Genomic DNA, 25,244 nt, shown 5'->3' on the forward strand with positions numbered 1-25,244 from the left:
GGTTTGTGCCCTGTATATCCGAGCTTCAAAATATGTGAAGCAAAAACTGATGGAACTACAAGGATAAAGAAACAAATTTACGATAGTCAGAGATTTTATTATATCTTCTCAACAACAGAAGTACACAGACAATCAACAAGTACATAGAAGATCTGAACAACACTATCAACCAACTCAACCTAGTTGACATTTGTTGAACACTCCAAAGAACAGAAGAATACACACTATTTTCAAGTACACATGGAACATTTACCAAGTTGGTCCTCTATCTCAATCACATATCATGTCTCAATAAATTTGAAAGATCTCAACCCATACAAAATATGTTCTCTGACCACAAAGGAGTGATATTAGAAATCAATTATAGAAAGATATCTGAAAAATCCTCAAGTATTTGAAAATTGAATAGCACATTTTTAAATAATCCATAGGTCAAGAAGCAATCTAAAAAAATTTATGATGTATTTGAACTAAATGGAAATTAAAACCTTCACAAAAGAAGATTCCAAGCACATTGGACTCCCTTAAGCCAAGCATTTTAAAAGATATTCCCAAATATACACAAATTCTTCTAAAGTAATTAAAAGGGGGATTACTTCCTATCTCAGTCAGCTCAGGCTACTATAACAAAATACCATAGAGTGGATGGTTTAAGCAACAGACATCTTTTCCTCACAGTTGAAGAGGCTGGGAGGTCCAAGATCAAGGCGTGGACCAATTTGGTTCCTGATAAGATCTCTTTTATGGCTTGTAGACAGCTACTTTTTCACTGTGTCCTTAGTGGTAGAGAGAGAGCTCTTGTCTCTCTTCCTCTTTTTATAAGGACACTAATCGTATCATGGATCCCTCATAATCTCATCTAAACCGAATTACCACCCAAAACTGTGGACTCCTGACACATCACATTGGGGATTGGATTAAATTTTGAAGGGATACAAACATTAGTCCATAACCCTGTGCCAACTCCTTCTATAAAACCAGCATTACCCTGATACCAGATAAAACAAGGGAAAACATTACTGGAAAACAACAGATAAGTAGTGACCATAGAGGCAGAAATTCAAAGGAAAATTTTAGCAAATAGAATCTAACAATATATAAAATAAGGATGATACATATATCCAGGTGGAATTTAACCCAAGAATGCCAGCTGATTTAATATTTTGCAAAAATCAATATTACCATATTAAAAACTAAAAAAGAAAAAATTTTGATCATCTCAGTTGGCACCAAAAAAACTTCTTGCAACATCAAACATCTGTTCCTGTTTAAATCTTTGAGAAATGAGGACTATAAGAAACACTCTTTTACCCAATAAAGGGCATCTGTAAATAAAACAAAACAAACAGAACCCAGCAGCCAACATTGTATTTCATGGTGAAAGTCTGCATGCTCTCCCCCAAGACTGTAAGACAAGAATGTCCACTTTCACTACTTCTAATCAACATCAGGGTTGGAAACTTCAGGCCTACCCTATGACCTCCAGGGCCAATGATTTACCCATCATGCCTACATAATATAACCAGTGTAAAAGCCCTAAACAAAGGGGTTCAGAAGGCTTCTGCTTTGGTGAATGCATCCATGTGCCAGGAAGGTGACACACTCCAAACTCCATGGGGACAAAGTTCCTATGCTTGGGAACTTTTCAGACCTGGCCTATATACGTCTTCATCTGGCTGTTTCTTTGTATCCTTTATAATATTCAGTATAATAAACCCGAAATAATAATAAAGTGTTTCCTTGAGTACTGTGAGACATTATAGCAAATTATCAAACCTGGGGAAAGAGGTCTTATGCGAACCCTCAATTTGTAGCCAACTTGAATGGAAGTGTGAGTAACTTAGAGACCCACCACTCGTACTTGGCTTCTGAAGTAGGAACTGTCCTCTGGTACTCATCCCTTAATCTGCGGGGTCTGCGCTAATTCTGGATAATTCATTTCAAAATTGGATGAAATTGTAGGTCATCCAGTTGGTGTCCACGGAGAATTGGAGAATTGCTTGGTGTTGAAAATCCACACACTTGGTGTTAGAAATGTTGTGAGTAGAGAAACAGTTATTTAGTAAGTAACACAAATAAAAGCCATCCTCATTGGAAAGAAAGAAATGAAACTGTCTTCATTCACCTACGTCATGATCATCTTCATAGTCAATCTGACAGAATCTTCAAAAACTATTAGAACCACCAAGTGCATTTATCAGTTTGGCTGAATACATAAGGTCAACACAATACATGTAAACGCAACTGATTTTTTTTAAAGATTTTATTTATTTATTTGAGGGAGAGGGAGAGAGAACATAAGAGGAGGAAGGGCAGATGGAGAGGGAGAAGCATACTCCCTGCTAAGCAGGCAGTCAACACAGGGCTTTATCTCAGGACCCTGAGATCATGCCCCGAGTCGAAGGCAGATGTTTAATGGACTGAGTCACACAGGCGCCCCATCAACTCAAGTGAATTTTTATATAATATCAAGGAACAATTAGAAATTGAAATTTAAAAAATAATACCATTTGTAATAGCATCAAAGAGTATGAAATATAGTATTTAGGGATAAGCCTGACCAGGATGTATAAAAGCTATACACAAAAAAAGTACAAAACATTGCAGAGAGAAATGGAAAAAGGCCTGAATAAATGGGAGATCTACTATGCTCATGGACTGGAAAAATCATCATTGCTAAGATAGCAGTTATCCTCAAATTGATAAATACTTCAACATAATCCAGTTACAATCAAAAAAGCCTTTTTTTGCAGAAATCGACAAACTAAGTGTAAAATTCATATGGAAATGAAAAATACCTAGTATAGCCGAATAACTTTGAAAAAGAGCAAAGTCAGAGAGCTAAAACTACCCGATTTCAAGACTTATAAAGCTACATGACTGCGTGATATTGGCATAACAACAGACAATTCAATAAAACAGAACAGAGAGTCCATAAATAGGCCCATACAAAATGATTTTCCACACAGATAAAAGGTAATTTAGTGTGCTGGAATATGCACATGAGTATCAGTATGTGAAAGAAGAAAGAAAGAAAGAAAGAAAGAAAGAAAGAAAGAAAGAAAGAAAGAAAGAAAGAAAGAAAGAAAGAAAGAAAAGAAAAAAACTTCAGTCTATATCTCATACCACATACAAAAATTCCATCAAAATGGATTATAGACCTAAATGTGTAACCCAAACTATAAAACTTCTAGAATAAAACACTATAAGCCTTTGGGATATAAAAAAAATTTCTTAGATGCAATACCAAAACTATAGTCCATAAAAGAAAAATGTCAATAAATTATTCATCAAAATAAAAAAATGTCCAAAACAAGCAACCAAAACCAAAAACACCTTTCAAAAGACAGTGAACACTGCAAAGAGAATGATAGAACTTATATTCAGAATATACAAAGAATTCTCAATAAAGAAACAAACTACCCAGTTTTTCTAAATGAGAAAAACATTCAACATTTACCAAAGAAAATATATGAGTGATAAGTAAGTATATGATAAGACAGTCATCATTAGTCTTTAGGGAGATACAATTAAAACCACAATGAGAGATAATTAATATATAACACTATATGTCAACTGTACTTCAATAATAATTTTTAAAAAAACATAAGAAATACACATATACTATAATGTCTAAAATTAAAAAGACTGATCATACCATGTATTGAAAAAACATGAAAGAACAGGAAATCTCAGACATTGGTGGGAGGAATGTAAAATAGTACAACCACTTAGAAAAAACACCTTAGCAATTTCTTTAAAAGTTAAATGACTACATACTGTATGATACAGCTACAGCCTTCACAAGTTTTTACCCAGGAAAATAGAAGCTCATGTCCACAAAAATACTTGCACAAGAGTGTTTGCAGCTTTATTTGTAACGTCATAAAATTGGAAACAAACCAAATGTTTCCATATGGATACAAACTGGTATATTCATACAATGAAATACTATTTAACAATAGAAATAATGAACGATTAATGTGTGAACTTATCTCAAGTAATTATGCTCAGTAAAAGAAACCAGGACTCTCTACCACCAAAAAAAGGGAGTACATATTGTATAATCACATTTATATAAATATCTAGAATATGCAAACTGAAATATAGTTCCAGAGAGCAGATCAGTGGTTACCTGGGGGTGGAGGGAGAGCAAGAGTTTTGGGGTAGGATTTTAAAGAAGAATAAGAAAACTTGGAGGTGATGGATAAGTTCATTATCTTGATTGCGCTGATGGTACACGAGTATAAAACTATGAGAAAAGAGTAAAAATATTAGCCAATCTAGCAAAGCAGAGTAAAGAAAAAAGTAAAACAGGGCATGGAAAGTAAGCATAGTAAACAAGATATAAAAATTAAGATTGTAAAAATATGACCAAATTTGTAAGTAACCACAACAAATGTGGATGGTTTAAATTCTCCTACTAAAAGTTAAAATTCTCAGAGTTCATAAAAATCCGCTATATCTTGTCTATTAAAAAGCTGTAGTTTCTTTGTAAAAGGTGTACCTGAAATAAAATGTCACGGAGAATTGAAGACAGACAGATGACGACATACCAGGCAAATACTAACCAGTGAAAGGATGGACTGAGCAGCCAAGGAGGTAAGGGGTTCAGATGTCCCATCAATAGAGAACTTACCATTCACATGCAAGGAGGGCAATCACCTGATGGCCTCCAGTTGTTAAGGCCTTCAGGATCCAGTTCAGCTTTTAAGTTGAGACCGTACTCTTCCCAGACAATGACTAAGCATGAAGGGGTATTAGGGTTTTGTCACTTCTGCTCATGAAAGAGTCCCCTTAGAAGCCATCTTTGCTCCAGGGTTTCTCATTGGGTTGGCCAAGACTTTGACAGTTCTGTGTCTGGATCTGAGGCTCTTGTATCCTGCGTCCTCCCATTTCCTTACACAGGTTTCATTCAGATCAGTGTCATGGTCTAAAGGTTTTCCCTCCCCTATCCTACTTCCTGCCCCTTTAATCTTTCACACGTATAACCCCTCTCTCCCAAATAAACTTTACTGCTCCTAACTCCATCTCAGCCTCTGCTTCCTAGAGGAACTGACACACCTGTTTTAGTTTCTAGATTTTTCTGATTCAACAGATCAAAAATGGATTTGGGTAATCTATACAATTTTTTATTTCCCCATATGATTCTCCTGTTAGCACCCCTATAGTGGAAGATTTTAATACATTTATTTCCTGTACATCATCATTTGACATTTATAAACTATTTTGAAGTCTTTAAGGTGTCATTTACATGGCCGTTTTGACGTAAATTATCAAGTTATGATGTAAACACAATTTTGCTTTTTTTGTTTTTCAGTAATATTTAAACAGATATTTTTAAAACATTTTTATTATGCTATGTTAGTCACCATACAGTACATCATTAGTTTTTGATGTAGTGTTCCACGATTTATTGTAAACAGATATTTTTGAACCCAGTTAACTGTGAGCCTCGTCCCACCCAGGGATGGATGAGGAACAAAGGAAAGGTCAAGGACAGGGTTTGATGTCTATTGTTCACACTGCTTGGTAATATTTATATGGGGAAACTTAATGGACTGTTTTGGGGGTGTAGCCAAATGGTGTCGAAATGGTTTGGTCAAAATTATGTGCTAAATGTGATTAGATTAGTTCACCTCCAAAAGAAACTAAGAATCTTTTTAATGATAAAGCCTAGTGTAGCCAAAATGTCCAGAGAAGGGAAAACAGTGACAAAAGAGCTGTCTTAAATGTTTTACATAGAATTGAAGAATGAATGGATTTTCTTTTAATTTCTACAATGATGAAAATTTTTAATGTTTTTCCTGCTATGGAGAAGCAGACTTTTTTCATAAATTTTTATAAATAAAATATATTTTTCATAAGATTAAAAACAATTAATATACACATTCTTAATACTGCATTCCACAGAAAAATTGAGGGGAAGGGTCATATCATCCCTTGGCCATTCTCTTAGCACAGAGACCATATTTTATGGATACCCAAGTTCCTCATAGCGCATATTTAGCTGCTTATATACTCAATGAACATCTGTGATTTGCTAAATACCTCACAATAAAATGTACATCATAAAAATACACAATTTCAATTTATCACATCTGCAAAAACTGTTAGGCAGTAGCTATCAATCTCTATTGAGATATGAGTTCAGAAAGTAATCCCTCACATGTGTTCCCTCTCTCTTATTCCTGCTTTCTCATCAACATGACAGAAAAACATAAATCCAGTTTTGTCAAATAGTGTAGTTTTTATTATAATCTTACAACACATTAGTTAACTGGTTGATTAAAAACAAGAAGTGGGAATCATGCAGATATTAAAATAACAATATAAGGAAAGGCACGTTCAAACATGGTTGAAGGGAATGTAAACTGATACAATTTGACATATCAATCAATAAAAAAAGTGCACAAACCCTTTTGACCTGAAATTCCACTCAGGGAAATTATTCTATAAATATACTTAAATACAAAAAGATCTATCTACAAGAAACATTCTATGTGGTATGTTTATAATACCAAAACAAACAAATAAAACTTAAAGTAATCTAAATGTCTATCACTAGGACTGTAGTTAATTAAATTATGACATAACCATATAATGGAATTTTATAACCATTAAAAAGAATGAGGTAGCTCTGCTTGTATTGATAAAAAAGATCTCCAAGACCTATCATATTACTAGCTTTCAATAAGTGCAGAAGAGCATCATATGTTCCCATTTATGTCTTGACAAGCGTATGTGTGTATTTATATATGTGTAAATAGACTTACGAATGTACACCCATACCTTGGGTGTACAGATGTATGTACATAAAATTTTCTGAAAAAATACATTTCAGATTGTTCCTTCTGCAGAGTTCTTTCTTGAGGAAACTCAGTTTTCATTATCTACTGTACTGAACCATTTGAATATTTTATCATGAGCATTTGCTTTCTTTGTAATACCATCAGTTCTTCAGAGAACTAGCTAATACCAGCTAACATTCTAAAATTTCAATTATATAACGATATGCATGCAAACACTTTAAAAAACTATCTTCTCAGAATCCTTGAAAAGCTAATTCCAAACAGGTTTTCCTACTAGAACTCTAAGAAAATCAAAATAGTAGCTCTGCTGTATCTTTATTCATGTGTTCTGCTGCTGGATTCCAATAACTTATGAAGTATGGAGACACAGCCCATCAACTTCACTTTGTAATACCTGAGACCTCTTCACTTGGTCACAGTATCATAGAGTGGATTGTTCTTCTCTGTGTAGCTGGCGTAGGGCTGCATTTCCTCCTAAGAAAGAACTCAAAGTCAAAATCAATTTTAAAAAGCCAGAAGTCATCAACTACCTACATTTTTCTCACAGTTGCCCCCAGCTTCAGCACGTAAACGAGTGTTTATGTTTGTGTCTCTGGGCTTACATGGACATAAAAGAAAGACTGTTTTCTATTATTTTGTGAAAAATTTTATTGATTATTTATGTCTCAGTATGAGATTATGATAAAGTTTGAATGACAGTAGGAATGGAGAAGAATGAAGTAACATGAGAGGTATTTCAAAGGAGAGGGTCAAAGACTTGGTAAGCTACTGGTTATGAGACTATGTAGCAGGAGATGATTTAAGCACAGGTAGGAGGGAAATGATGATGGTGTAGAGAAAGAGAAGTCAAGAATTGGAAATGGTTTCATGGGGGAGAAAAGACCAATTCAGTTTCTCCAAACATTACAGTCCAAATTTGGCAAGCATTATGTGTTTTGTAAGATACAGTTCTTGAAATGGCAATATGGTTTGGAATGTGTATGAATAGTATAAGGTAGATAATTAACCAAATAAGTACATCTGAGAATTAGCATTATGAAATTAGAATTTTTGCTTTTTAATTAAAATATTAATATTGATGCAAATTACAAATTGCATGGCTATATTTTGACGCTGAAGCTTAAAGTTTTGCAAATATTCTTTTTAATGTTATCTTACCTCTTCAACAACTGAAGTAGCTTCTGTTTTTCTTAATTTGCATTTTCTGCAAAAATAAAAGTAAGCTGAAGTGAATTCGGAAAGCATCATTATTTAATTAAAAATGGGAGAACAAAACAGTATACTATTGACAAGTGTGGTTCATTTTTTATAGAAGCCATAATAAGATAGAAAGGAATTACCAGAAATAAGAATGCTACTTGTAGTTAATACACCTAAACGAGATAATTCTGGATATGGGGAGAGGAGTGAACTTGTGCAGAAGAAGCCTGACAAATGGAATAAATGTGACACATCCTTTTTGGTACATAAAATGAATTACTGTAATTCTTTTTTAATTATTTTTATGTTATGTTAGTCACCATACAATACATCATTAGCTTTTGATGTAGCATTCCATGATTCGTTGTTTGCATATAACACCCAGTGCTCCATGCAATATGTGCCTTTACCCAAATAGAAAATTAGCATCTGTCTCTACCAAGATCTCGCCCTAAATGGCTTAATTCATTATGCTTGCATGCCTAAGTAACTGAGCAAAACCCCTCTTGTCATTTAGAGTAGCCCAAGTCTAACACATTTAGGACACTTTTAGAGTTGATGTTAACATATTAATTTTACCCTGTCAATTCCATATACCCGACCCCTTCTAGCCCAATAAAGCTGAAGGAGAAAAAGCATCACTCAATACCTGCAGCAACGGATTTTCCAAAGCCAAATGGATCCCACAATGACCAAGACGATAACCGAAATGCAGGAGATGATATATACAGTAGTTAAATTTAGTGGTGATTGGTCACCTGTAAACATAGATACAAAAATATATGGTTTGTCTGTGCTGCATCCAGACAATGAAATATTATTTAGCACGAAAAAGAAATGAGCTACCAAGCCATGAAAAGACATGGAGGAAATTTAAATGCATATTACTCAGTGAAAGAAGCCAAGCTGACAATGCTACATTCTGTATGATTCCAAATATATGACATTCTATGCAAAACTATGGAGACGGTGTAAAGATCAGGGGTTGCTAGAGATTAGGGTGGACGGAGGGATGACGTAAGTGGAGCACAGAGGACCTTTGGGACAGTGAAACGACTCTGTATGAAACTACAGTGGTGGATATATGCACCCCTATATTTGCTAAAACTCATAGAATGTACACCTAGAGTGAACCCTAATGTAAACTACAAACTTTGAGTGATAATGTTGTGTTAATGTAGGTTCATCAGTTCTCACAAATGTACCAGTGTGGCATGGGTGATGTAGAGAGAGGGGGAGACTGTGCATGTGTCGGGGCAGGGGTAATATGGGAACTCTCTGCACTCTCCACTCAATTTTGCTGTGAACCTAAAACTGCTCTAAAAACAAGTGTGTGTGTGTGTGTGTGTGTGTGTGTGTGTATAAAGTCTACTATATGCAGATACATATATATCTCAAAAATAAAATACTGGACACATATATATAGTTCAAGGATGTCTCATGGTTCATGAAATTCACTTCTGTGATTTAAACAGTTCTGACTCATTAATAGTTCAAATCATTATTATAATAAATTGCTGTATCAGTTCTGATTCTAGGGTTTCTAACAAGACATCATCCTAAATCAAGATTTTGTGGCTTTCAGGATTCATGAATGGTAAATTCATTTGGAGAGCTGTGCAGACTAGATTTCTCAGTTACAGTAATAGCAGGGTGTTTCTCATCTCCAATATTCAGAAATAAATGGGGAGTTGTAAAGGAAGTAACTGGAAAAACAACATAATCCTGAAGTCACCTTTCTTCAAGGTCCTTGAAACTGACATGAATGCATGGCAGCAACTTTCAATTATTTACTAACTCTGGAAGTGATATAAAGCTCAGTCTGACAAGAGAAGTCAACAAAGGAATTGCCAGCTCTGGGAGGCAGTGGTTCTAAGACCTTGCTCCTGCTGTTCCCTGGATGGGGCTGAGGGCAGCAGACGGAGGTGAATGGAGGCTAAGCAGGCTGGTCTCCTCTCCCTCCATATTCCTTCAACAGTTTGTTTTTAAACATTGCATTTCTCTGTCTTTTGTTTGAAAAAGAAAAAAATTTTTACAGTTAAAATCAACAACATTGTTTTGAAATCCTCTCTTTCAAACAAATGCCCCTCTTTCATTGGAAGCATAGTCACAGTGGCTGAGGATCTGCCCTGCAAGGAGACAGGGAGGAGACCCAGCACTGGCTGGGAGTAGACAAGACAGTCCCTTCGATTCTGAGCATTCATAAACATGACATCATATTGTAATACTGGGTGGTCAGATTGCATACATAAGCAGGGCACAATTACTCTCCTCAGTAAATAATGCTAAAATCTTTTTTAAAAAAATCAGTTTAACAATGGATATTGGAAAATGGTGATTTAAAGTCACCTTCTCCCTTCTTAAACTTTACTAAATTATCAGTAGGAAAATTTTCTAAGTATAGACTATTTAAATATAGACAATGAACTGGATGAAGATAAGCAGATGAAAAATTTCAACTTGTTTTTAGGTGAAAAAATGAACAGAAGTAGGCAAATAATTTAAGGTAGAATAAGTAAGAATCTTAGTATCCACAAAACACCAAGAACACTCCAGAATAAGAAGGGCTAAATATATAAAAAGGGGCAAGTGGGGGGTGAAGTGTGAGTTAAAAGTTGGGAAGCTTCTTTGAAGGTCTGTATTAAGAAGAGGTAGGCGGCCAAGTCCTCTCCCACCCTGTGCAGCCAGGTCATTATAACTTCCTCAAACAGCAGGAAACAGGAAGTTGGACCCAGAAAAGGTAAACTGGAGAGATCCCAGAATCAAGATCCAGACATAATGGAGGGTGGAGAGGAAGTGCCAGACTGAGGAGATACGGTATTAAAGAAAAGTCTGAGTTCTTTTTTTTTTAATAATAATATTTTTTTATTATATTATGTTAGTCACCATACAGTACATCCCTAGTTTTTGATGTAACGTTCCATAATTCATTACTTGCGCAAACACCCAGTGCACCATGCAATACATGCCCTCCTTAATACCCATCACCAGCCTATCCCATTCCCCCTCCCCCTCTGAAGCCCTCAGTTTGTTTCCCAGAGTCCATAGTCTCTCATGGTTCATTCCCCTTTCTGTTTACCCCCCCTTTCTTCTTCCCTTTCTTCTCCCACCGATCTTCCTACTTCTTATGTTCCATAAATGAGTGAAACTATATGATAATTGTCTCTCTGCTTGACTTATTTCGCTTAGCATTATCTCCTCCAGTCCCGCCATGTTGCAGAAAAGTCTGAGTTCTGAACAGTCTCTCTCTTTCTCTTTCACACACAGACACATAGACACACACACACACACACACACACACACACACAGGTGCTCTCCTCTTCTTCCCTGCTCCCATAACACTAATAGTCAGGGTTATCCCTCTAACACAATAGACTGGAGTATTTTCTGCAGAACGTAAGCAGTCTCAGAGAAAAGTCCTTCAGATAACTAAAGAATCTATATTTTTTCAAAAAATTTTTTCATTTACCTACTTTAGCCTATTGAAGCTAACTAGTTGACAGGACCACCCACAGAAAACATAGCATCCAATCAGTTCATTCTTGAATGCTCACTTTGAAATGAATGGCCAGCCAAGGATTCCCAGAGAGTAAAGGAAAGCCTGATACATGAAACAGAGATTAAAAGTAGTATATGTCTGGAAGTCAGAAGGAACTCACATTAAATAGACATGGAATCAAGCAGAGGACTGTGGGAAAGAGAATGCCCAGGAAAATCTTTGTGTAGCAGGTCTAGTGACTTCCCAGGTCAGATTATAATAACAAGAGTATGTAAAATTCAAGAAGGGGCATCTTCAAGAAAAAAAAAAAAAGAACTTATGGATTACCCAATAAATTTGACCATGTGGAAAGTAGGATTAATAGGGTTTTCTAATTTTGTCACTGAGCTTAGTGATAATTAACAATAAATACAAATATTTTTAAGGAAACTAAAGAGTAAAGTTTAAATCAATCATAGAGGTTACTGTAATATATCTAAGAAATTCTAGGAAGAACCTGGAGAAGAAAATCATACCAAACTAAAATCGGTGAAGAAAGCTTGTGAGTAAATTGATCCTTCTTATAAAAGCATGAACATTTTTTTTAAATATGCTTTATACTTCTCCTAAAACCGTAAGTATTAATTTGAAAGCACACTACTCAAGCCAACTTACTACTTGCATACAAGTGGAAATTAAATTATTAAATTATTTTTCATTTTGATTATTAAATAATAAGCTACACTCTAAAATATGGCTTCTGAAAACAAATTTCGGCGTTATTCTTCTGGACACAGCTCTTAATGATGGAGGAGAAGGACATAAAAAAGAAGGTGGGGAGATTATGCTTGAGTGAAAATCTCCACGCACTCCTTTTTCATTCTTCTATCACTTCTCTGAAAGAATGAACACAGCAAGCAAAAACTGGAATTACTAACCTGGTTTCAGCTCTAAGGACAAACTCTTGTTGCCAGTCACATGGGAGACAGAGCAGGACACATTAGACACCTGGCCGTCCTCCCACTGGCATGTGCTCTGGACGGTCACGGCGCCATTGCCCAACTGTTGTTCCACAGTGTGACAGTCTCCCGGTGGGGTCCAGGAGATCTGGGCAGCTGGCTTCCCTGCAGCTGCCCTGCACACGATACTTCCATTGCTGCCTCGAAACAGGGTCACCTCAGGGGGCACTGCAGAGACGCACAGGAAAAGGCTTTGGTCTTAACCACAGGATATGGAATATGGGGAGACATTTGGTTCAGTCCCGGAGCTGCTTCCCTGACATACCACAGGATGTGATGCTCCTTACCTGACACTTGGAGGTGATATCCAAGACCGAAATTCCCTTCCTGTGCGGCCACTTCACACCTGTAATATCCTTCATGGGTCGTGGCCACGGGACCAATCTGAAGGGCAGGATTCAGATCAGGTCTGGACTCCCAGGAGATTCTCTCATCGGTACAGTTTCTTTCACTGGTCTCATTGTTATCTCTCCTGTAGGCTCTCGAGCAGGAAAGCTTGCCTCTGAGGTTTATGTCCCACCTTATTATCAGCACATTTTCCAAGCTGACAGGAGGACAAGCGAGCACAACCTTTGTGTCCACAAGTACAGACAGAGAAGTGTTATCTGGACACACACACAAGGAGAACGATGAAAGAAAAGCTTGATAAAGAACTTCGTGTGTTAATTTTGCACAACATATTGCATAAGGTGTGCTAGAACATGACTTTGCTGGTGATCTTATTCCAAAAATATTAGGCTTACATAAAAAATTAAACATGCACAAAATGTATTTAACACATTAAACCTAATCCAAAGATGAACCCATTTTTCTCCTATATTTGTGTTATTAGATAAACTATATTTATTATATGTGTGAGAAATATTTTAAGGGTTTAAAATTGCTTCACAAGTCTTGTATACAACAAACAAGAAAACACAATATAAATTAAAGGAGAAAGTCATTTAAATCTAATCTTCTGGACATAGAAACTACTAGATTTATCTTGTAACTCTCACACCTAAGAATAGAAAGTGGAAAAATGGGTGATGTGGTTTTCTCCTCCTAGTTTTGATCAGAGAGAATAAATTAGTATTATCAGAACGAAATGCCTATCCCGAAGGGTGCCGCTTCGGACAAACATAAATGGAAAGCCTAAGATGGCATTCAGGTTGAACAAACTGGACTTTCTTAAGCTATTTTTTTATTTGGAGAAACATAAAGTCTGTAAAATCAACAGATCTTCCTTCCTTCTTTCCTTCCTTCCTTCCTTCCTTCCTTCCTACTGAGTCAAACGTACATTGCCAAACAGTCCCACTGTGAACTGCTCACAGATTTTGTTTCTGTACCTTCACCTAATTATGAGGATTAAATGAGGAAGTTCACTGCTTTTGCCCATCTTCAGTATAAAACGTAAGCCCTGCAACCTACAATTACTGTCCAATACAGAAGCCCCAGCTCTCCCATAAACACACGTAATGCATCCATGCCTGGGAGGGGCTGCTGAGAGAGGATTAGGGTCATCAGCTACCACATACCTGTAAGCCAGGTGAGTGGCAGGGAGCTCATCACTTTAACGTGAGCAGAACCAGCTGTGGGGCTAGGTTGTTATGCCGGTGAAGCTCCTGAGTGATAAAACTCTGTATGTGAGATCTCTCCTCTCCTCTCCTCTTTTGGTTCATTTGCCTCTTCTGGGATGGACTCAAGCCCTTGCACGTCACAGCCAAATCAAGATCCCACAACTACAGGAAGCAAGGAGGGGGAGATGTTAGAGCAGCTCTGAGGGCCAGTTACACCCATGCTCCTTCCCCCACTGCAGGCGGCTCCCCACCTTGCTCACAGGGAACCTGCGACTGGGCCAAGGCTTAGCGGCCTGAGGCAGCACAGGGGCTCAGAGAACAGCTGGAGGTGGGTGTGGTCGAGCATACTGGTGCCCAAGGGCTGGGTGCTGAAGATGAACCCAGACAGAGGGGGGGCTGGTGAGGAGCACGGGGTGTGCTCTCTGTTTGCACCTCAGCTTGTGAACCGTCCAAGGCTTTAATATTTTGCCTGATACTTATTCTCAAGACCTGACTCTATTCTTTGAAGGAACTGTGGGTGGATCAAATAAACATACATATTTTAATAGGGGCGGATCCAACAGGGAGGCTCCCGAGCCCCAAGGGCGGACTCTGCTCTTTCACCTCGCTGGGCTCTCTGACCCTCCAGCGATCCCCCTTCACCTGTGATGAGACCTCTTATGTGAAGGCTGTTACTCACCCTTCCCTAATCCTCTTCTCTCTCTCCCCACGCCTGTGGCGATCGTTTACCAACGGCCAGTCACTCCCCAGCCCTCAGTGGGTTGGCGCCCGTCCACCACATACAATCTCCACGCGCCCCTGTGATCAGCTGCGGTGATGTCCCCTCCTGCTTCACAGAGGGAGCGCGGGTAGATTCCCGTGTTTGCTCCAGAACCAGCAGTCACGTCCCAGCGCGGCTGCACCTGTCTCTGGCTCCCCTCCGGTCTCCTGCAGCCTCGCGCACACAGGCAAACCCCTTTTCCTTCTGCTCTCACTGCCATACCCTAGTTGGAGACCCATCACCACGCCTGGGTTACTACACAAGCCTCCTGCCGTCTGGCTCCGTCTCAAAACCCTCCTCTCCTCAGTTCCTGCCTTACCTTGCAGCCAGGTGCATGCCTGGCACACAGGGGTGATCCCCTCCACTCCGACCCCCTTCAGAGATCGCTCACTGCCCGAAGACAACGCTGACATGTCTTCGTCCTGGCTTCCAAAGCTCCCTTTTCAAATGGACTCCCCTTGGCAATCTTACCACCCCCTGTCGCGCCGACATTTCAGAAAGGAACCAGCAGGCACGGCCGCCTATCTCGGCGCTCCCAGCACGGTTCTTGCAGCCTGGGTGCCTGCCCAGCGCTCTGTCCATGAAAATCTTTCTCTCCCCTGAAGCCGGGGTCATTCAGGGTCCCTCACACCACAGCATTCAGATCACCACACTCTGCACCTGCCCTCAAGGCTGGCCCCTGACCAGACCCTCAGCTCTGTTTCTAAGGCAGTTCCACACTTCCTCCCTTTCCTACTGGCCTCTAGAAAACATTAAAAAGCATATTACCTTCTGCAGGAGGTATGAGCCTGCTCTGATTTCCTTCCACAGGTGAACTATATGGTAAAGCTAGAAAATATTCAGAGAAGAGTAAAAGAAGTCAATTTTAGGTGCCTAAATGGAGTATAAGCCACTACATATCCACAAATCCAACAGATACCATGATAGAAAATCAGTTAACTGTAAATGAATTCCAGAAAAAGCTTTGCAAAACAGAAGTTAGAAATTATTCCATCAAGTGGAAAAGCATGTTAACAGTTAAAGATTACATTAGAAACTCTTAATCAATGACCCCATTTATGGGACACCATACTGTATACTTGACAACGGTTTTGTTCAAGGTAACCTGACTCCATCTCTTTCCTAGTCACAGTGGATTGGTCCATCATGGGTACCTCACATGAGCTGGCCTGAGCATACTGCTTTCTCCAGATGACACCCCCAGATTAAAGTTGCTTGGTCCAGTTGTGGACACTTCACCCAGCTGCCAAATCAGAGTACTTTCTCAAGAATTTTGGAATCAGATTGAAAAGAATAGTTCATCCCTCTTTTTCCCCCATTTTTCCTACTGTGATGGCTAATTTTATGTGTCAACGTGGTTAGGCCGTGGCTCCTCAGTATTTAAACATTATTCTAGATGTGTCTGTGAAAGTATTTTCTAGAAGAGATTTACATTTAAATCAGTAGACTCTGAATAAAATAAATTACCCTCCAAAATGTGGGTGGGCCTTATCCAATCAGTTGAAGACCTTAGTAGAAAAAGACTGACCTTCTTAAAAAGGGAATTCTGCCTGCACACTGCCTTCAGATTCAAACTACAAGTCTTTCCTGGGTCTTCAAGCTGCTGGCCCACTCTGCAGATTTTGGATTTGCCAAGCATCCACAATCATGTGAGCCAATTCTCTAAAATAAATATTTCTCTAGATACATTGATGGGTAGGTAGATAGATCTCTCATTGTTCTGTTTCTCTTAGGAACCCTGACTAATACACCTACCTTCTGAAGAATGAAGCAGAAACAGAGAAGTGACTCTTCACCTAGCTCAAGTTTCTAAATGTTGTATGGTTTCTGAGATCCACATGTATTCCTTTCCTTGCGTTCTGTAGAGTTACTGGCAATCAAAATAGTCCGAATCTACTTCAAACTTGATTTCTGAGAATTCCCATTTAAGTATTGTTTTTTAAAAACAGCAATGAAAAAATAATACTTCCATGATTTAAGAGCCTAATACAGTTCTTCCTCTGGATTTATAAGACCACCATTTAATAAGCATTTTATGAGCCTGGTGCTTATAAAAATATACTTCTTGTTACCCAATCTAATTATGTAACCAATTCTACTACATTAAAAAGTAAACAAAGAAATTCATAAAAGTCTTAGAAGTAAGCATAGTCAGGCCTCTAAAATAATTAGAATTTTTTAGGCAAATAAGTTTTATTGGCTTGGTCTGGAAGGAAGGCAAAGAATGAAGAGGTGGGGCACCTGCGTGGCTCAGTCGGTTAAGCGTCTGCTTCAGCTCAGGTCAAGATCCTGGAGTTCCGAGATCAAGTCCCGCATCGGGCTCCGTGCTCAGCAAAGAGCCTGCTTCTCCCTCTGCCCCTCACCCTGCTTGTGCTCTCTCTCTCTCAAATAAATAAATACAATCTTTTTTAAAAAAATGAAGTTGTAACGATTAACTTTAGCTCATATTGGGCTCAAGAATCTATTCCAGAAACAGATAAGTCAAAGCTGACCTCAGAGGGCTTACTGAAATCGAGCTATAACTTAGATATTCTAGATTTTAAAGCTCTGTTATAACACAATATAACTTAGCCTTTCCCGACCTTTCCCATCCTATCACATCTGGCTTCTCAGAGGTTCAAGGTCTGACAGTTTCCTCTTTTGTCAAATTCACCAGCAACCAAGACTGAGGGTTTATAATGAGAGAAAATTTAGGATGTGGGTAATTTTGGTGATGGTATTGTAGTTTCCATTTGGAAGTGTCAAAAGGAAATTTCTACATTGTATTAGGAATAAGGGGTATAAGTAAGGTGGGCTGGGGGTACTGGAAGAGAAAAATCAAAAACTGCAAACTTTTTCCATAAAGGGCCAAATAGTAAACATTTGAGATTTTGCAGTCCATATGGTCTCCATTGAAAGTATTCAATCCTATGATTGTGCAAGAACGCAGCTGTATATAACAGATCAATAAATAGGTATGGCTTTTTTCCAATAGAACTTTAATTACAAAAATGAGCTGGCTGGATTTTGCCCGTGGGCCATAGTTTACTGACTCTTGATTTAAAGTATAGTGTTTGAAAACTTCATTCAAATCAGTTATGAAGACATCACTTAATGCCAGACCAGGCTCTTCTACCAGAATCCTATACTATCCAGACACAGATTTAGTTATATCTGATAAGAACTAAATTGCCGATATTCTCAGACAAAATGCCTGTGACTGCTCCTGCCAGAGATAAAACCCACAAGTTGGAATGTACTCTTAAGTGTGCAAAAGGACTGTTTTCAGAAGAGAAGAAAATGCTTATTTTCACAAATATTCCTCTAATTACTTTTATGATATTGGAAATGCTTTTTAAACTTTGTTAATTGTTGACATGTGAGTCCTTTAGTTTTACTATCTTGACTGCAGCTAGTTTCCATGGAATGTCAATTTCATATCAAGTATCTTCACTGAAAATAGAAAGCATTCTTATCCAGTCTTGCCTAAAGCTCCGTGTACACCAAAGCAGTAGAACAAATGTGTCAACCTTCTGATCAATGGTCCTGTGATTTCTTTCTTTACTTTATTTATCTGAAACCAAATTTTCTTTGAAGTTCAGAAAGATTATATTTTTAAATTGTTAACATCAGAGGTCTAATTTAACACTTTCTCAATGTACATATATATAGACAGAAACAAACGTGAATTGTGTTTTTTAAACCATATTTATAGAAGAAGAGTAACTTAATGACTCATTAGATTAGTCACCTAGGGCTCCCTTAATATAAAACGACCAACTTGGTCACATTAAACAACAGAAATGTTTTCACTTATATTTTTGGAAGCCAGGCGTCTGAAACTAAGGTGTCAGCAGGACTGTGTTCCTTCCAACAGCTCTAGGGAAGAAGTCTTCCTTGTTTCTTCCACCTTTTGGTGGCAGCTAGCAATCCTTGGGGTTCCTCGGCTTATACATGATTGATTTCAATCTCTGCCTCCATCTTCATGTTGCCTCTCCCTGCGTCCTCTCCTTTTTCTTCCCTTCTAAGGACATTTGTCATTGGATTTAGGGCCCAGTCTCATCCAGGATGATCTCATCTCAGGAACTTTAACTTAATTACATCTTTAAAGACCCTTTTCCTAAATGCAGCCACATTCACAGGTTCCAGCTGGACATTTCTTTGAGGAAGACACCATTCAACCCACCATTCTTGGGGCGGGGGGAGGGGACGCCATTGATGCATTTTTCCCAACCCTTAGATTTATAGTTTATATAATTATTTTACTTATTTTATTCTGTAGTTGACCAGGAATCTAGATGGTGAATAACTGTGTGAAATTAGAAACTATATTTTTAAGTCCAGGAATACATTTTGGAGTCACTGGAATTATTTTACAATGAAGTGAGGTATATAACAAAAATAAAAATTTGAAATATAAAGAAAAAGCTAACTATAAGAGCAACTTTCGGAGACAGTAGGGCTGGGTGGGGAACACGGACAATAAATTGCTAATATCTGCTAAGACCCATTTTTTTAAACCCATGTTTCAAAAATTGAATGAAAAATGTAACTTAGATTTCAAAAATTGAATGAGAAAAAATTTTGACATACCATTGGTTTGCTTAGCAATCACATTCTTGAAAAGGGTACCAAATAAGCACAGAAATAACTTTAGAATGAAAAATTTATGAATTCATAAAACAAACAATATTGTATTTAGACATTTTAGACAAGAGTCTAAAACTACATACAAGACAATTCAATTTCTTCAAAACATAAAAACTATACCAGCATCAAGCATGCTTCTAGAATTATCATTAAAAGATGACCATTACCCAAACCATAATTGGCCTTACCCCCTACCCACTATGTTAAGTTTGGTGGTGTCCCAGAACTTCCCACTCCTGTGCTTATGCACCCTGAAAAGACAAATGGGGTGATCAGAAGAATACACATTAGTATTTCTGACTCCTAGTTAAAGTCACAATTTTTTCACATCCTTCAGGCCATTTTTGGATTGTGGTTGCCAATAAAAACATAAGTTATGACAGGCAAGAAGTCTCAGGACAATTTGCCCGAGAATGAACTTTTGACTCGAACTTCCCACCTGTTTGCCATACCCCTGTTTTACATCTAGAGTGTCTGTCAGCACCCTCCTGTCTTTATATTCAAGTCAAAGTATTTCTTATCCCTGGCTTACGTGCGTTTACTTTACCTCCAGTTGTGAAAGAAAGGATTTTACCATTCATTACAGACTTTTCGGGCACCAGTGAGTAGGTCGAGAAAGTTTAGTAATGATGTATTCATTGGGTGCTGGTATGGAACAAAAAAGGATTTTCCTAAGCATTGTCGAAACTATATCATACAGACAACAGTCTATTAAGTTTAAATTCTATAAGGCAAGCTCTAAGCGGGAATTGCTAACAAACCTTTTTTTTTTTTTTTGAGCCGCATCTCCTGGCAAAGTACTCACCAAGCATAGAAACATCATAATAAACAATGCCCTCTTGTCTCCAAGAGCTTAAGGTCCAGGTGAGGAAGCAGCTATGTATATGATTAGAGGGTAAAGTTTTCAGAGTGATGATAGAAGTAAATATAATGTCCAGGAGTTAAAAAGAAGAAACGTTTAATTCTAAGAGAGCAAGGGTAAAAGGTTAGGGAAGATTCTCTACAATAGATGATGTTTGAGCTGGATCTCAGTAGAAGAGTTCTGCAGGGAAACAGAAGGAAATCTTTTTGCACACAGAAAGAAAGTCATTTAGAAGATAGGAAGGTACGTGGGGCTTCCAAAGAATGGCAAATAGTTCAGTGTTGCCGTTAGGTGAGAAAAACCAGGTGTGTGATCAGAGTTGAGGCTGGATGTTGGCAGGGTCTCCCTGTGGAAGGCACAAAACTCCTAGAAAGTGTTCGCAAGGAAATGATACACTTCTGGTGCATCTAGAGTGGGTGTAACTGACTGGCAAAGAGAAACATTTTGCATAATATTTAATGCACAGTGTTTTTCTGGAGAAATTTTGAACGCACTGCTCCTCTGAGCTACCATTTACTTGAATGAAACATTGTTTTTAAAATAACAATTTTTGAGCACTTGAGCTAGGAATAAATTTTGGGTAACTAGCATATGTTATTTATTTCAGCCTCCCCACACTGACAAGTCATTTTAACGTCATTTTACAGATAAAGAAATGTAGACTCACAGTGATGAAGCAATTTGTCCAAGGCCACCCAGCTTGTAAGCTGCTCTGATTGCCCAATTATTCTTGTGCAAGTAGGTCCTACTACACTGAATGGAAACCAAGGGTTGGATCCTAAGAAATGTGCTAGGATAAATACACTACCCAAATTAATCTAAATTAAGAGTCAGAGAAGCAAGTCCAAGCCATGTTTTTGGGGAAACACTGAGAGACAAAGGTCTGAAAGAGTACACCAAATGGCAAGTCAATAGAATCAGGATTATAATGGCATACGGACACATGCATTATGAATTCTGGATCTGAATGGAAATAGTTAAGCTAAGGAGGATTGAAGACAATTTGCCAGAATTCGTGGGCCAAACTCATCACTCCCTCACTAGATTGTAAACTCCATGAAGGCAGGAATTTTCATCCATGTTTTTCATTCCACATCCTCAATGCTTAGAAGAGTGATTTGCGCAACTCCCTGGCATGTGGCTGGCTCAAGTTGGTTAAAAAGATAAAGCCACAAGCTTACAGCAAACTGTACTAAAGATATGGGCAGTTTACAGAAGAAAAACTACAAAAGTCTCAGTCACGTAAGAAGATGCTCATACATGATTCAAGGCAAAAGAAATGCAAATTAAAACTATGCAGAAATACTGTTTCTCACCTATTAGACTGCCAAAGGGCAAAAATTGGACAATGTACTTTGGAGCTGTGGAGTGATAGGCATGCCGATATAATGCTGGTGGGAATGGAGAGCGTTACAACTTCAACAGAAGGCAATTTGGCAATATATAGCAAAATTACATAATTACAGATTTACATTTCTCTTCTGACCCAGCAATAGCAAATCTCAGAATCTATCCTAAAGATACACAGGCAACAGTATGTAAAGAATATATGCACAGGGCTATTCATTACAGCACTGTAATAGCAAGACTTTGAGAAATAACCCAATGGCCACTCACTCATAGGGGATTAGTTTACTAAACTATGGTACATCCACGAAATGAAGTATATTGAAACTCTTAAGAAGAATGAGGGATAGCTCTATAAACTATTATGAAGTGATCTCCAAGACACATTGTTAAGTAGAAAAAGCAGGATACACAAAATTGTATGTAGTACACTACTGTTCATCTAAGCTAGATGGGACGGAGACGCGTGTGTGTGTGTGTGCACACGTACGTGTGTGTTCTTTCTTTCCTTGCTTATTATTTCAAAACTGAACAGATAAAATTGGAATAGGAATAGAAATAATATGTCTCCGATTTTATAGATTTGACTTTGGAACCATGTAAGCATTTTCCATAATTATAACACATAACCAAATTATTTGTAAACACTAAAATTATGAAGCAAAGGGAAACAAATGGAAGTAACTGCATGTAGAATTGGTTGCGTAACCACGTATAGAGCAGCTATTCCAACTGACTTTCAAAACACAGCAATTTGACTACATGCCTCTAGTTGAACATAACTTAATGACAAAAATAATTGCAAAAAAAATCTTCACCTATTTTCAATAATCATATTGTTAGTGGTAGTGGAACCTACACTAGAAAACTTCTGGCAGTTTTTTTGAAAAGTCAAACATGCGCCCACCATACAACCTGACCATTCCAATCCTCGGTATTTACTCAAGAGAAATGAAAACATATGTCCACACAAAGACTTGTGCATGAATGCTCATAGCAGCTTCATTCACAATAGCCAAAAGCTGGACACAACCTAAATATCAATTAACAGATACATGGGTAAATTGTCCATGTGATGGAATACTACTCAGCAACAAAAGGAACGCACAGCAACCTTGGTGATTCTCAAAATCATTCTGTTGCATGAAACAAGCAGACACAAAGAGTATATACTGTACACTACATGAAAGAACGCTACCAAAAAGGAATGTTAACTCATGGGTCTGTGGTGCCAAACAGCAGATCGCTGGTTGCCTGCAGATAGGGACAAAGGCAAGGATGACTGCAAATATACATGGAGGAGTACTTAGGGAATAATGGAAATGTCCTGTATCTTGTTTGTGATGATTCATAGGAATATGTCCAAACTCATTCAGCTGTACTTTTTAAATGGATGCAGTTAATTGTACATAAATTGCCCCTCAAGTGAATTAAATACAGTATCAGAAACATCAGATTTTAACACACGTAACATGAGAACAGGCATCCACACAAATAAACACAAAACAAAATACAAATGGAAAAACCCTTGACACTGAAAATAATGTTAAAAAAAAACTTTTCCATCCAAGTCAAAGCACCAGTAGAAGTAAGATTGTTTTGTGATTTTAGTACAAATGAAACCTCTTACTCACTTTGAGCACCAGAAGTTTCCTTTCCCAAATCGTCATTGTCATATGCCTGAGCAAGCATACACCACCCACACAACAGACATTGTATGGGCATGACTGTGCAAAGCCATTCTCCAAAGGCTTCCTCCAGCGAGGGGGGGGACGGGCTCTCCGAAAGAGCACATGGTTTTTTTGTGAGGTTAAACAGGTTTTATCTGTTCTAAAATCCTGCGGTCTGCTGTGCTGTCCTGACTAAAAAAGTGAGAGATAAGCATTGTTGGTATTTCACCTCTTCCAGTAAAAACCCCTGGTCAAGTAACTGCTAGTAACCTAATTAGAATGTGAATTAGGCCATCGTCCAATAGTTACTAGGGTTGCTAAGATTCATGTATTATTTCCAGGGTACGGGGATGGGAAACGAAAAAGTTAAAGATTTCTTGCCCTTTCATTCATTTGCAGTTTCTTTGAGGAAATGCAAACAAAGCAGTAAGGAGGCTAATACAATGAATTTTAAGCTAAAATAACGCTTAACTGGGGAGCGAAACTGGAGCCTGAAGTATTTGTTATGCTCTAATAAGATGCCCATATATCTGCAAAAGAGAATCATGTGGCATAGTTCCATGTTTCTGTTTCTTTTGACATTTCTTTACAGAACTTGGGGCCTCTAAGCTAGTACTAATTAACGAGAAGTCATTCTTATTGCTTATTATGGTCTTTCCATCTTCATTTGTCATCTTTATTGTTATTTAGCATTGAATGAATTTATTATTTAGGAAAAAAACAGAATACACTGAAATGTATTTCAATACATTGAGATCTATGGAAATATCCTGATAGTTTTCATAAGGAAAACCAAGTGATGAAATTATTTCATTCTACATTTGACGTTTCAAGCTTTCAAACTTCAAAACTCTACAAGTTATTAGAACAAATATAGTGTTGGACCATCGTGGATTACACAACAGCTACAAAATATGAGATATGAGTTTTACTTTTTACTCTGCTTCTTTTCTGAATCATTTTAGATAATTAAATGAATCCGTATGCTCTAGGTTTCCCCTCTACAAACTCAGACTCTCATTCTTAAATTAATGAGTGAGGAATAACTCATGAAAGGTATTCAAAGCACACTACAGACTGAGGTATTAAACCCAGTTATTAAGAAGCAGTACACCTCACCTAAAGAGTCAAGGTTTCATTTAAAATAAATGCAACTTTGAGGCTGAGATCTTAATCAGACAAAGACTTGGAAACTCAAATTACACTGCTAGAACAACCTTTATGCAGCTACACTAAGCACGTAACTTTTTCTAATCAACAGTACGGTAAAGTCAATACAATACAGAAACCTTTACTCTCAACCCTTACTTCTGGCTCCAGAAAGCTTTAGATACCAGTTAGTGAATGTTTGTATGGCATTTTATAAAACTGCATCTTGCAGATGTAGGTTAGACATAAAAGTATTATTTCCCAACAGTTATGAATGAATTCAAGCAAGAAGTTGTGGAATTAAATTGTGTCCTTTTTCAACAATATTGAGAAGGAATTGTCACCAAAATAGGCTAACTATATTTCTTCCTCTAATGCAGTGGTTTTCACATCACGATCTAGGAATTATGAAAGTCTATGGTAGCCAACCAAAAAATCCATGAACTTTGTAACTTTTGGAGGAAGGAACCTAAATTATAATTTTATTTCTGATATATAATTAAAAAGCAGCAGCACCCAGTAGGAACAATTAAAAGTGTCACCAATTCTCCCCAAAACTCTGTTATTTACAAATAGCAAATAGGAATGCTTGAAATAAAAGACTCATGTGAATCTTTTCTCTACTAAAGCTGCCTGAAGCCTAATGCATAAATTTTATGATAAATTTTGGAAATGAAGGAAATGTTTTCTGCTTTCTAAGATTATGATCAGATTATGATCAATAGTAGTTTTCATTCAAATGGCACCTGAGTGACCCCC

The 25,244-nt window shown here is 37.7% G+C and overlaps 1 protein-coding gene across 1 annotated transcript in view; it reads right to left on the reverse strand.

The window, feature by feature from the left end:
* Positions 1 to 6,225: 6,225 nt before the first annotated feature.
* Positions 6,226 to 25,244, reverse strand: part of LOC103677313 (cell surface glycoprotein CD200 receptor 1) — a 29,420-nt gene continuing 10,401 nt past the window's right edge. The window contains 7 exon segments of the mRNA XM_008706585.2: positions 6,226 to 7,229; positions 7,232 to 7,286; positions 7,971 to 8,016; positions 8,662 to 8,770; positions 12,429 to 12,677; positions 12,797 to 13,114; positions 15,597 to 15,656. Coding sequence (XP_008704807.1) covers positions 7,162 to 7,229; positions 7,232 to 7,286; positions 7,971 to 8,016; positions 8,662 to 8,770; positions 12,429 to 12,677; positions 12,797 to 13,114; positions 15,597 to 15,656 — 905 coding nt within the window. The 3' untranslated portion in view covers positions 6,226 to 7,161.

This window comes from Ursus maritimus, unplaced genomic scaffold (assembly GCF_017311325.1).
Source record: "Ursus maritimus isolate PB19 unplaced genomic scaffold, ASM1731132v1 scaffold_4, whole genome shotgun sequence".
In the NCBI taxonomy this organism is placed as follows: Eukaryota; Metazoa; Chordata; class Mammalia; order Carnivora; family Ursidae; genus Ursus; species Ursus maritimus.